Genomic DNA, 14,341 nt, shown 5'->3' with positions numbered 1-14,341 from the left:
CCGACTAATGATTATCTGTGGTTTAAAAATTCAAAATATTTTAATGGAAAGACCGCGAAATTCGTGAAGTTGTAAATGGAAGAATAAAAGAAACCGTTTTACTTTCCACAACGAAATATAACTTCGTCGCCGACGCCTATCAATGTTATCATAACTGATAATATCTTGTATTAAATTTAAGATTTCCTTAGGAGTTTTGGGTTTGGGAATCAAATATTAATATTATGTTCAAATATTATTATTTTTGTGAAGTCTTTAAATAATTAAATCGCTTTTAGTACTAACCTTTGTAAATTCAGCTGCGGTATTGTACAATTATAAATATGTTGATCTAGGTTCAATAGTTGTTCTTAATTGATTAATTTTAGGTACATGACCTATTCTAGGTATAGTAATCTTTGTTCAATACAGACTACAGAGCTATAAATTGTTATTTCCGAGTGATTTATGAGTGCAAATGATTTACAGTTCAAAATGCATGATGTATATGAAGTTGTAAAACTGTTAAAGTATTCTGTTCAAATTGAAAGCATCACTGCCTATGGTAATTGTTTTCATCATAAGTATGAATTGGATTTAATATTTGATTGTTGAAAAAATATTTATTATATCTACAGAATATTACTCAATCTTAATTATTATTATTTTTTTTAATGGGTGTTCATACTTGATGACATACAAAAATCTGCATCATATGCTCAATTATTTATTTTTAAACTTGTTTTGTGCATTAAAAATATTATATATTTTAAATTATCTCATTTGACTTGAATCCCTTACCATAATTACTATCTAAATACATTGTTTTTTAAAAATTGGATTAATATCTCTTCTAAACATACTCCTATTAGTTTATAATTTATAAATTTAAATATCAATAGGTGAACATACTTCAATCTATATAAAGATCTGTGACCATATATAATTATTGTTAATTGTATTTTTATGTTTCTTAGATAATTATTTGCTGGTTGGTAATCGTTTAGGGCACATATTTTTGTACACCACCAGTCCTAGGGTACAACTAGTTGACTGTAATAAAACATTTAGCAAAAGACCTATACTACAATTAACTGCAATATCAGAATGTCAAATAGTTATTTGTCTATCAGGTATAACATTTTAAACATTTACCTTTTTTACACTATCTAATTTTTTTTATTAAATTTTTAGATGAAAGAGTTAGTGTACTTGATGTATCTCGTGATAAAGTAATACATTTGAAAACACCTGGTTTACAAAAAACTAAAGGTGCTAGTTATTTTACTGTAAATGTGAAGGTAAATTATTTGAACTTTATAAATGTAATGTGAATATAAAAAAAAATATTAAAATAAATTTATAGACTCCCGATGGATTGCAAAGTAATCCCAGTAACACAGTAGTTCGCCTCTGTGTAGCTGTTAAGAGACAATTGCAAGTTTACTATTGGAAAGGAAAAGATTTCTTGGAACATTCTGAAAATATTAACTTACCAGATATACCTCGTACATTAGTGTGGTGTGATCAAACAGTAATTATTGGCTGTAAAAATGAATATTACTTATTTGATGTAAGTTTAATTTTATTAATAACCGTATACATTTTTTTTAAGATGTCATTATTACTTCATCAAAATAAGTTATTAACCTAGTATACAAACAGAAAAATACTTAAAATTAAAATTTTATGCATAAAATCTTTATTAATTTGAAATATATTATCAGTTAATAAATAATTATTAACTGCACAAATATTTAATAATTAAAATCATATAAATTGTCTTGTTAAATAAATAGCTATAAAAAAATATTTAAAAAATAATATGTGTTATACACAATTTACAGAATTTTTAAAATTAAATAATACAGTGTAAATACAAATTTTTCATAAAACTGCATCAAATTTTATAAAATAACTCTTGTGTTTTATAATAATTCAAAATTACATTTTTTGTTATAAAAAATATACATTTGAATTCCTTTTTGATTTATTGAAACATGCCTATAAATTATTACAACAATATTAATTAATTTGATGAGAAAATCCAAGATTTTGTGCTATTACCTTCATTAAGAGCTCTTCCCAAATTGTTTGATATTAAGGTAAAATACCTTAATACATTTAAAATGTATGTGTTAACATTTTGGGCATTTTTAAATGATACACTGAATGGTTAAGTTATTAAGTATGTATTGCATAGTTGTTAGATCTTAAATAATTAGGAATATGTGGATTAAGAATGAATATCTAAGTCTTGCTCTTATAAAAGTGACTTTCTATCTTCAATATTTATTGCAGTGTTAGGGATTTGATATTTTTTAGTAATTTTTATTTATTAAATGGTAGAATAGAATTCCAATCATTTTCCCATACCATGTTTATTTTTTTGTTCAATAGAATCTTTAATATCATTAATTAGTATATTAAAGATTATTCTGGTCAAAACATCTGCTTATTCCAACTTTATTTAACTCTATACCAACCATATTCAGTACTATACTCCGATAAATTTTTGATTTTTAGGAAGTTAGTTAAATATAGTTGCAATCTTTAATATGCCATCTAAGGATTTTGGAATCCACGGATTGTATAAATATTAAATGAGAAGCACTGCTAGATTTTTAGAACTAAGGGTCAAGTTTCAATATACCAACTGATAGTTATAAATAATTTCAAACTGAATATTTTTGTATAAATATGAATCATGGGTCATAAGGAACATTGAAAAATAATAACAAGCTTTAATGTAAATGCAATTGAAAATCTTAACCTGTTCATTATCAGTCAAACTGCTAAAACTAATAAATAAACCAATTCTTAAAAGTGTATTATAAAATATAAATGTATACTGAAATATACCTAATTCATAGAATTAAAATAACAGTCGTCAGTCAAAGAAAATTAATGAAAATGTCAATGTAGAAATAGATCATAGATACATTTATGTATAGGTTTAAATTAGAGTTTATCAACATTTTTTCTAACAATATACCTATAAATATTTTATAGTAGAATGGTATAAAACAATTAAAATCAAACCTTTGAAATTTTGGTTGTTTCATTTATTATTAGCTTTAAGAAATTGAATTTAGCAATAATAAAAATAATAATCATATCAATACTTGCATTTTTTTTTATAAAAGTTGAAATTTTAATAACTATTAATTAGTAATTATGATTCATTTTTTTAAAAATTAAAACCTTTACTATATCATATGTAGTTAGTCTTAGTACTATTAGTTCTATATGGTATATATAAATTATATTAATATGAACCAAATAAAATCCCGTTAAAAGAATTTAAGTTTTAAAATAAATACTTGGTGTATTCTAATTGTTATATTTTTAGTTCAATTTAATTAAAGAAATTTAAATAAATTTATTTTAGGTTACTATGGAACAAGTAAAACCTTTGTTCTTAACTGGAAAAAATCAAGAACCAATTATAACCAAAATATCGGACACAATGTTTGGTGTTGTCAAAGATTCCCATTTAATTGTCATGAGTACAATGGGCAAAGTAGCTGAGCAGCAATTTATTAAATGGGTAGACACACCATCTATTATTTGTATGTAAAAGTTTTATATTTAAAAGTATAAGTATTGTATTTACTAATATAATTTTTTTTCAGTGTATGATGAACCTTACTTAATTGCAAGTATAGGCGATAAATTGTATGTACAAACTATAGAATCAGTTGAAAGTTCGGTGTCGCGTCAAGTAATATCAGCTTCTTCTAAAACTATGAATATGTTTACTTGTAAAAGTGGTTTAATTTATGTTTCGTCTACATTGGATGTTTGTTGTTTAAAAGCAGTTCCATTTTCTAAACAAATTAAACGACTTCTTGAAGACAAAGATTTTCAACTGGCTTTAAAATTAGCTGTAAGTAATTAACTATAAAGATTACTAAATTATGTTTTACATAGCATAATGTATTTTTAATTAAATACTATTTTCTTACAAAAATGATGTGTAAAAAGTCCATTTTTCTTGAGTAATTACAAATATTCAACTTCATGCACAAAATAGGTATTATTAAAAATGTCGTGTTCTTGGGTTATGTTAGGAATTTTTTTTTAATGTGTTTTTTTAATCTATTGCCTACTATCATCATATATATGCTCTCCTATTATGTATAAAAAAAAACCATTTCAAATTAAATAATGTCTATGACTACAGTAATAGATATTACATGACTGCAACCTCACTAAATGCTGCTGTCTTCATGTATTCGTGTATATGCTTTCTTTTTGTTTACAACATATAGAACGTAAATGTCTTATAAAAAAAAAAGTATTTTTCAGAACAACTAGGTATAAAATTGTATTTATGTAGTAGTAAAAAGGTTAATATTTTAATAATAGTTTATAATTTTAATCCATTCTACAGATAATTGACAGTGTTATGATTATATCATCAACAATTATAATTCCTTTATATTATATTGCCTTGAACCATTTGTCGAGTTCTAGTCTTTTAAATCTCATTTGATTAAACAAATCTTGTATTTGTATAAACATTTTGTTTAATATTTTAGTCCCTATTTTCTAAGCATATTTTTTAGTAACTAAATTTACTCATAAAAATAAGTTATAAATAAATATTATTTGTAGAGTAATTTCTTGTTAAAATCATTTATTTATATTTTACTTTGTTTATCTATTTTTTTTATCTATAATGTAGAACATATCTGATGAATCTATTGACGATAAAGAAAAAAATGTATCACAAATTAGAACTTTATATGCTAATGATTTATTTGAAAAAAAGAAATATCAAGAATCCATGAGAGAATTTTTAAAGTTGAATACGGGTATAAAAATTTTATTATACATTTTTTAAAATTGATTTTAGTTTAATATCAATTTGATTTTTACAGATCCTTATGATGTTATCAGATTATTTCCAAATTTATTACCTCAAAGTGATTCAGACTACGGAGAAGAAATACTTGAAAAAGAGATGGAAATAAAAATTGTTGCATTAATTGAATATTTAACCGAGGTAATTAGATGGTTTATAATTGAATTCATTATATTTCAAAATTAAAACTTAGCTTTTGGTGAATGTTTAGGTGAGATTCAATCTTTTAAAAGAACCCAATGTTAAAAATCAATCAGATATTCTTGAAATAAATACTAATCATCAAGAACAGTTACTTCAGATTATAGACACAACACTTCTAAAATGTTATTTACAAGTAAGCTATAATTTTGAAAAATAATGACAAAATTATAAATTTTAAATGTTTATGTTACAGACTAATGACGCTCTAATAGCACCTCTTTTAAGACTTAACCATTGTCATTTATTAGAAACTGAAACAACATTAAAAAAGTATAAAAAATACAGCGAATTAATAATTTTGTATCAAACCAAAGGATTACATAGCAAAGCATTAGAACTTCTTCAAAAGCAGTCAGATGATTCCGATTCTAATCTCAAAGGACCTGAAAGAACTATTCAATATCTACAAAATATTGGTAATTAATAAATTACCAGTTGTTTATCATTATATTAATTAATAATTGCCATCATTTATGAAATATTTATTTTATAGGTTCAAATAATATTGATATTATTCTACAGTTTTCTGATTGGGTATTAAAAAAGTACCCAGAAGAAGGACTTACTATATTTACAGAAGATGTTGCTGAAGTTGAACATTTACCTAGGCCTAAAGTATTGGATTTTTTAATTAGAAATCACAAAAATTTAATTATACCTTATATGGAACATGTTATACACGTTTGGAATGATACCAATGCTATATGTCATAATGCTTTAATACATCAATACAGAGAAAAGCTTCAAAAATATAATTCCATGTCAATGCAAGCTGATGAACAAACAGCTCAAAACACTAAAACTAAACTTCTGGAATTTTTAGAACAATCAAAGTATTATACTCCTGAAACAGTATTGGTACATTTTCCATTGGACGGTAATGTTAAAAATATTTTGTTATTACTTATTATTAATTGCTTAAAGATCTTTTACTACTATGACATATAATTGAACAGGATTTTTTGAAGAACGTGCTATAGTATTAGGTAAACTGGGTCGCCATGAACAAGTCTTATCTATGTATGTCACTGTGTTGGATGATGTTAACCGAGCGATCGAGTACTGTGATAAAGTTTATAAATCAAAAAATGAAAACTGTGATCAAGTAATTTAGATACCAAAACTAAAAATTATAATACATTTTATGTTAATACATTTTTAAATTAATTATAGATTTATGTTATACTATTGAGATTGCTCATTGACCCTCCAGATAGTTGGTTAGCTGGACTAGGGGATGTATCTAAACCAGCACCCAATTTAGAGAAAGTTATTGAAATTTTAAATAAAAATGCTGCTCAAATAGCTACTCCAGATGTATTAAAAGTGTTACCAGATGAAATACCTATTCATCGTATTAGTAATTTTCTAGTTACTGCTCTAGACAAAGCAATCAGCAATAGAAGGCTTTATCAAGTGAACCGTGGACTACTCTATGCTAAACTTTTAAAAGTAAAAATTATTAATACCGTTAAATGTGTTCTTAAAATTTTAATATTTAATATAATACTTTAGATTCAACAACAGAGAATATTTTATGAGTCACAAAATATTACTTTGACAGAATTTAATATCTGCGGAGTGTGTAAAAAACGATTTGGAAATCAAAGGTATATTAATTAATTAAATAGTAAAAAACAAATTTTTCATTATCTTAATGTTTCAGTGCATTTGTAAGATGTCCAAATGGTGAGATTGTCCATTATTCATGTCATAATCACAAGGCAGATTAATAAGAAAACTTATAATATCTGAGTTCATTGGTACAAGTTAAAACAGTCATAAATAATTAAATGGATATGTCAGATCCAGATCCTTCATGATCAGAATCCATAAATGTATCTTCTTCATGTACAGCATTATTGAATGGTGTTGATTCATTTTCCGCATTATTAACACCACTAAATGTTGCATCTAAAAGTGAACCATTTAAAACGGGTCCAGTTGAATCTGCAGATGTGGCTGTTGAAGTATTGCATGGTTTTCCCAAACTCTCTAAACTCTCCATAACTCGTTTGTTATTTGGGTCAAGACTAAAAACCAATAAATGATAGTTATTATGTGATTTTTTAACTAAAATATTAGTTTTTTTATTGGATTCATAAAATCTAAATAATAAATTATAAAAAAGTCCTATTGTTATTGGATAAAATATTCTCATTAAACTATGTTATTTTTTATTGTTTTTATAATTAGTGTACTATATTTAAATTTTAAATTATTTTTAAAATGAAAAATTAATTATACTTATATTATGAAGGATTATTATATATCATTATTATTTACTCAATCATAATATTTATTACACTTTGAAATATCAAAGAATATTAAATAAATGTTAAAAATACTAAAGCAACTTGTGAATTGTAATTGTAGTTTAATCATGTGAAACAGTGTTAGACTAAATGGTTGCGCATACGGAGTAAACATTTTCCTGGCCATTAAAAATGTTATTTTATTTTGATTTTTGATTATCTTCAATTATATTTTAATTTCTGATTTTTTAAGTATTAAACAATTTAGTAGTTCATCTATTTTATATCAACAACTTTTAATTTTATATACATTAAAAAAAAAAATAAATCAACATATTAAACTATGAAAATTTTGTGTTTGTTATTATAGCATAATAATAATAAGATAACTTTATCATTGCATAAATAAACTGATGAACATAAAAATATAACTTATACTATTGGAAGATTGTAAACTGGAGCAAATAATTATCACATTATCTATGTACTACACTAAATATTGATGAAATTAGCACAACTATATAAGTAAAATACAATTTCTGAAGGTTATCCTATTTTAATAGCAGTTTATTACATTTATAGCTAATTTTATTAATTAATTTATAAATTCATATGATTTTTAATGCATATACAGATAAATTATCATTTATATTTAACTTATGAACATGGCATTATATAAAAATATGCACACCATTGTTAACTGCAACATCATTAAATCTCTTTTCTTCCTATGCACAAAAGCTTCTATGCAAGAGAACCATTATTTCTCTCTTTATTAAATTAGCTTAAAAATTTATGTTTAACAAAGATAGGAATGCCATATCCACATATTATTTATTATTAAATACATAAAATATAAATCATATTAATTACTTGAGTGCAGAATAATAGAAGTCGAATGCTTTTTCTAACTGATTTTGTTTGACACTTAAATCACCCAACATTTGATATAATCTACAAGTTGGTTGATCTAATGCTTGTTTATGTAATAAAGCAACAGCAGGACTATAATTTCCTTCTTGTTCATATATCTGAGCAACCATATATATTGCTGGAAGGTAATACTCGTCCATAGTTAATGCTCTTTCTAAAAGTATTTTTGCTTTGCCAACTGTCGTTGGATCCTTCATTAGTATTGAAGCATATAACTAAACAATAAATATAAATTATATAACAAGTATTAAGTTATACTTTTAAGTATAAAAAACCTAAAAATATTTGCTTGATAGAATAATGAAATTAATATTGATTGAATACATTTTCTAACCCCTAAGTAAAATGAAATAAGAAACAAGAAAATTGAAATGATAATGATTTTTTTAAAATTTATATTAAGATATGATCACTGCTGCTTCTAAAATAATAATTGATAAATGTAATCAACTTGATATGAAAATTTAAAAATCATTTACATTAATGATATAATTTCTATTAGATTAAAAATAAACATAAAATATAAATTAATACACACTGTTAATGCTTTTGGATGGTTATTCATTTGTTTACAACAATTACTAGCAGCTGTCACAGCATTTCTCATTTTGTGTGATGCTATATAACAATCTACCATACCTTTATGTGGATCGAACAGATAAGAAGCAATCTAAAAAATAATAAACATCCATTAAATAATAATAAGAAAAAAAGAAAATTTAAATACTTACATCATTAGCTTTACGAAATTGTAAAATAGCTTCAGAATACTTTTTCATACTTGTTAATATCATTCCATGCAACAACAGTGCCTCAATATTTCTTGGGTCAACAGAACAAGCCTATAAAAATACTAAATGGTTAGAATACAGTAAATTAAATATATTTATTTAAAAATCTTTATAAATACCTTTTGTGCCAAACACAATGCTTTTGAATAATTACTATTACTATAACATACAAAAGCAAGAACAATCCACATATGGGAATCAATCGATGATTCATCTGTATAACTTGTTGGGAGCAATTTTTCTAACTCTCTGTTGTGTTTTTCCATGTATAGACACATAGCTAGTGTACATAGGCCGTCTTGCATTAGTGGATTTAATCTATAAGCCTACAAAATTGAATATATACTGTATTAAAATATATTTAAAATAAAATAAAAATTGAAACAAGCAGTGGTATAAATTACTAACCCTTTGTAAGTAAATTAGTGCATTTTTACGATCTCCGTAAAAATAATATGACTTTCCAATAGCTACTAATAATCTATTACTATTGCATAAAGGTGAGTTATCATCCAACTGTTTTAATGTATTAATAGCTGCAGGATATTCAGTTTGTTGAAATAGATAAGCATGCGCTTTTAACCAGCCACTAATCCTAAATATAAATATACATAATAATATATATAATATATATAAAGGTATATACAATCAGTAATAACATTTCAAAAAAATATTAAATACCAACCATTCAAGTCCATTAATTCCAACCATTTCTATCATCATAGCATTAACTTCGGCTCCTTTAACACCTAAGCTTAAAAGTCCTTCAGCTGCTTCAATTGCTAGTGGACATTCCTTAAAAATTAAATTAAAATTGAATTAAACTACCAATAAAATAGTTGAAGATTTTGAAAAAAAAAACAATGCAGACAATGCAGTTAATGATTTTTAAATTTTATTCATAAAAATAAAATTTAAAAAATAAGATATTACAGTTCCATTTTTGATATAAATATAATTTTAAGTTTGAAAATAATTTTTTTAGTGGTTAAAATTATATATGATTTAAAATCTATAATAATGAATATAGCTTCTAGCGTTTAGCTTGTATTCAAAACTATTACAAAATATTGCAGATTACTTACTTTTAAAACTTTGTTATAAGCAGTTACAGCATGAACAATATTGCCCGTTTGATGATGTAGTTTTGCTATAGCCATGTTAATTTTAGTTTTTCTTTGTTTGGAAGGTACTGATTGTAAAACAGCTAAAGCCTGTTTAATATCTTTTAGTTTCACCAAGCATAAATGCAAATGATATTTTATATCTAAAAAATAAATAGTATTTTAAAAATAAATAAAACACAAAACTATAAACTTAATTTGTATATAATTCATATTAACCTATATCAGGCATAGGATCTTTTAAGCCATCATATTGTTTTTGTGTAGCTTTTGATGAAGAACACGCATCTTTAAACGTCAATGCTGTTTTATATGCAGCTTCTGCTTGACGATAATTGCCTAAGTAGTAATGCGAATCACCCTGATATGCCAATATACGGAATTTATGAGGGGCTGTTAAGATATCTGTCGAGTGTTCACTAACTTTTAAAACCATCTCCGCCTAAAAAATGAAAGTAAGATTGGTTGAAAAATATATTAAAATTTAATAATATTAAAAATATATATGTAAAATTTACCACTTTTATGACATTGGAGTATAATTTTTGGCTGTGTAACAGTTTTATTTGATCAAATAACATACTCATTTTGAAAATAAATTTAAACTGTATTTTTTTTTATTATTTAAAAATAAAAACTATTGGCACTTTGAAATGTAATTATGTATAAAGTTAATAGGTATTATTGTTACTAAAAATCCAAAACAAAAGATAGGAAAATACAATATTCAAGAAGTATTTAAAAATAAAGAAAACAATAGGTACAATTCGATAAATTTATATTTAAACATCAGGGAAAAGGGTTATTCCGGAAAAAATACAATTTCAATAAACTACAGTAGAAAATGTTTAACATACTATCAAATGGTAAGTAAAAGAAAAAATATAATAATAACCATTAACGGCTTAAAACGTCGTTAATTAACAATATAATAATGTTTCGATGTATAATCTGTAATCTGCACCTATGAGTTATCACTTTAATAACATAGATATTAGATGGTACAAAATATACCAATCATGGTTCATAAGAAGTCTTATGAGTTTGAGAATTTGTAGCGCTCCTCGTGGAAAAAATCCATTTTATTTTATCCGTATTCCCGCGTAAATAAAATTTAAACGTAATAATTGTGATTCAGTGACTGGCCGGCATATCAATTACATCAAAGCAAAACCGTTGAGTATAGAAATTTTTCCAATCCTGATTAATACTCTACCGTCTACCTCATCATATCTCTATTTAGACATATAGTTTACAAATACAGCAACGTAGTGGCGCGTCGTCTGTTGGCAAACAGTATCTACAATCTACATAGGTAATATATAAACCTTTGGACTTAAACTCGATTTAAAATACCGAGAACATTATAATATTATTACGGTCATAACGCAGGTCATTATCAAACAGGAAATTAACTTCCGTAGTTCTGCGAAAGACTTAAAACACGAGACCTTTTTCCCCGGAAATCTATAGCATATAAAATTGTATTATGAAGTAAGATAAGACATAACATAATTAATCAATCATTAAGGGGCCTCTATAGTACTAGATTCTAAGGACCATTTTATAGGCAATTTCTTACACATCCGATAATTAGCATTATCGTTGTATTAGTCGTAAATGATCTTTAGTAGTAGTAACCCGCATAGTACAATATATTTTCACTTACCACTCCCCACCCAACCGACCTGGAATTGGTCGCCATGGAATAAGTCCCGTTTTTTGATTGTATTCTTTTGTAATAATAATTATAACAATATGATATAATTCAATTTTTAACATACCTTTCCGCGTACAACTCACGCGCTCATCATACGGGAACGTCTCTTATTATGTAGGTGTCTCTATTATATTATGAATTTAGATATTTAAGTTGCATGACAGGCGACAGCAGCTCTCTAGTAGTCTAGTCCATTCATTTATCGTGAGCGTAGAATTTCATAATTTGCAGTCGTACGAGTTAAGACTACAAGTAGTACAAATACAAGTAGCCCTTACCCGTGGAGTTGTTCAAATGCTTATTATTGTGCTGGCGATACATTCTACTTGTTTAGTTGTGTGGCACTAGTAAAATCATTATTTTGCCTTATAACCAGTATGAATATATAAAATAAACTAATAAATAATAAATAATAGTATTCAAATTGCTTACTTCTCAAGGAAACTATTGAGTGCAGTTTAGTATCAATCCTTTTTATAAAAGTTTAACTAATTGAATCATAATGAGATGATAGGTATCGGTTGAGTGACAAATTTCGATACTTGGTCAAATCGCCTACTATCGATGTGGCCGATTTTTTAAATATTTTTTTATTTATACTACTGCCCACGGGCTTCCATTTTGTATAACATAAAACATTCCTATTATTATAATCTATTTTCCGTGTGGATATTGATACGGAAATCGTTTGGTACGCGCGTTGAAGTACCTAGCCACCTAGGTATAAATTTGGTTTTTAACTAATAGAATTTCCTAACAGACAGCAATGTATAGTTTGTCAAGTATTGTTGCCATAAAAGTTGTTTCTATTAAGAGATCTTGAGTGTGAAATTTTTGCCAATTTTCACCCCATCTTATTATCAATCGATTTTATAGAGGAGAGACTTAAAAAATATTAATTGATCCCGCCGATCCCGGTAACATCAGAAAACATTTACGTGAATATTTATATTATTTTGGTTTCACTTTACCAAAGGAGCTAGTCATTTTATATTCTATATAATATAGACTTACTGGCTGTGTAGTAGTCTTCACATTTACATGGATGTCGCGACATGATGATATTAGTATAATATATTACTAATATTATGTAGGGTATCGATGGTAAATGCTTTCCACAAGTGACTCCAGAGTCTGGAACTTAAGTATTATTAATTTTATGGAAAGATGGAATGGATTTTCAATCTTGTTAATCTATTTGTAGCTTTATATAAAATAATATACTTATATGTTATTATTTGTTTAATTATTATTTATTATGTAGGTAATAGTAATTGAAATATAACTTTACTATATATAATATATTAATATATGACTACTTGAAACTTGAGTAATTGATAGTAATTGAGTATTGAAAGTTGAAAATAATATAACATATTACATTGTTACATCATTATATGAATTGAATTATTTATATTATAAATAAAATATTCCGGTAACAACTAACAAAAATATTTACAAAATAATTTGACTAGTAATACTTCTTAAATAGATGCAGCAATGGGTTAACAACTAGCTAGTAGCTACTATAACAATTAACAATATAATGATTAAATTATTCTTCAACCAACATTAATAGGCCTTTACTTATAAAATTATGTTTATACTTAAGAATATTAATAGCTTTTCATTGATGTAACCATATTAAAAATCAAACTTTGTACATCAATATTAACAGCGGAATGTAATATATGCATTTTACCTGTGGCTTATCTTGGGATTAAATGAATAAGTACGTAGGTACCTATATTATATTATACGATTTCAATAAAACTAAGCTTATTGATGTACAATTTTAAACAGGTATAACGTAAATTATTTTGATGTTCAAAATTTTAAAGTTTTTATTAAAATAACTATATACTCATACAATAGCTTAATCACTAATAAGACATTTATTAAATGATTAAAATCTATATTTCTTTTGAAATTTGTAAATTGTAGGTATACATTATTATTTATTTTAATAAAAGCTATCTATTTATTGGACATTTACATTTTTGAATAATAATATAGCTCGATAATTATAATTATTAATATAAAATTAGTTTTTATATTAGAAATTTCAATAAATAATTCGATTATATAATGAATAAATGATGTATAGAATTATAGAATGTATACTTATATTTTATATTTAAATTCTAATTGTAAGTTATACATACGTCATACACAATTAATAATCAAAATATAGGTATCCACAAGACCACAATTCAGTAACATAATAGTGCCACTTATATACTTTATATAAAAAAATTAATAAACATTTTAATAGAAAAAAATGATACGAGAAATTTTAAGTACATACATAGTTTGATATATAGACGTATTTATATAGTTACAGTCACAGTAGTAAACATTATATACATAGGTATGTACACAGTATATACACATCGTTTATGTATTGTATTATAGTGACTAAATCATGTTTTATTTATTATACAATGATTACAAATCAAATCACG

General features: G+C 25.1%; 2 protein-coding genes across 5 annotated transcripts; one reads left to right on the top strand and one right to left on the bottom strand.

Annotated features, from left to right (window-relative positions):
• Window positions 1–176: 176 nt before the first annotated feature.
• Window positions 177–7,323, top strand: LOC114119401 (vam6/Vps39-like protein). Of its 3 annotated transcripts, none has more exons than XM_027980941.2 (16): window positions 177–304; window positions 387–544; window positions 957–1,112; window positions 1,174–1,280; window positions 1,346–1,552; window positions 3,371–3,551; window positions 3,615–3,868; window positions 4,670–4,799; window positions 4,866–4,990; window positions 5,061–5,186; window positions 5,247–5,469; window positions 5,547–5,930; window positions 6,010–6,158; window positions 6,227–6,505; window positions 6,569–6,663; window positions 6,720–7,323. In XM_027980941.2, the coding sequence occupies exons 2-16, from the start codon at window positions 448–450 to the stop codon at window positions 6,784–6,786; spliced, it is 2,580 nt and encodes an 859-aa protein (XP_027836742.1). In that variant the 5' UTR covers window positions 177–304; window positions 387–447; the 3' UTR covers window positions 6,787–7,323. The 3 variants fall into 3 exon arrangements, with proteins under 3 accessions (XP_027836742.1, XP_027836743.1, XP_050057881.1); XM_027980942.2 differs by having other exon boundaries at window positions 179–386; window positions 469–544; XM_050201924.1 differs by having other exon boundaries at window positions 287–304; window positions 369–544.
• On the bottom strand, window positions 6,696–12,996 carry LOC114119402 (anaphase-promoting complex subunit 7). 2 transcript variants are annotated; one of them, XM_050201925.1, is made up of 11 exons: window positions 12,891–12,996; window positions 11,941–12,220; window positions 10,376–10,598; window positions 10,118–10,299; window positions 9,718–9,827; window positions 9,441–9,627; window positions 9,152–9,358; window positions 8,973–9,083; window positions 8,780–8,911; window positions 8,182–8,456; window positions 6,696–7,086 (listed from the first exon to the last, which is right to left on the bottom strand). In XM_050201925.1, exons 3-11 carry the CDS (start codon window positions 10,590–10,592, stop codon window positions 6,843–6,845), a joined length of 1,665 nt encoding a protein of 554 aa, XP_050057882.1. In that variant the 5' UTR covers window positions 10,593–10,598; window positions 11,941–12,220; window positions 12,891–12,996; the 3' UTR covers window positions 6,696–6,842. The 2 variants fall into 2 exon arrangements, with proteins under 2 accessions (XP_050057882.1, XP_027836744.1); XM_027980943.2 differs by lacking the exons at window positions 11,941–12,220; window positions 12,891–12,996 and adding an exon at window positions 10,675–11,057.
• Window positions 12,997–14,341: the final 1,345 nt, after the last annotated feature.

Source organism: Aphis gossypii, chromosome 2 (genome assembly GCF_020184175.1).
Source record: "Aphis gossypii isolate Hap1 chromosome 2, ASM2018417v2, whole genome shotgun sequence".
Taxonomy (NCBI): Eukaryota; Metazoa; Arthropoda; class Insecta; order Hemiptera; family Aphididae; genus Aphis; species Aphis gossypii.
Note: the sequence above shows the minus strand (reverse complement) of the source record. Positions and strands in the feature narration are given on the sequence as shown.

What these genes read in the sequence shown, in the direction of transcription:
- LOC114119401 (XM_027980941.2), top strand. Translation starts at nt 448, where the DNA reads ATGAGTGCAAATGATTTACAGTTCAAAATGCATGATGTATATGAAGTT. An exon ending in ATTTTTAAAGTTGAATACGG is followed by an intron (nt 4,800 to 4,865) that starts GTATAAAAATTT and finishes TGATTTTTACAG; the next exon opens with ATCCTTATGATGTTATCAGA. An exon ending in AAAATGAAAACTGTGATCAA is followed by an intron (nt 6,159 to 6,226) that starts GTAATTTAGATA and finishes AATTAATTATAG; the next exon opens with ATTTATGTTATACTATTGAG.
- LOC114119402 (XM_027980943.2), bottom strand. Translation starts at nt 10,743, where the DNA reads ATGAGTATGTTATTTGATCAAATAAAACTGTTACACAGCCAAAAATTA. An exon ending in AGATCCTATGCCTGATATAG is followed by an intron (nt 10,300 to 10,375) that starts GTTAATATGAAT and finishes TTTATTTTTTAG; the next exon opens with ATATAAAATATCATTTGCAT. An exon ending in GGAATTAATGGACTTGAATG is followed by an intron (nt 9,628 to 9,717) that starts GTTGGTATTTAA and finishes ATTTATATTTAG; the next exon opens with GATTAGTGGCTGGTTAAAAG.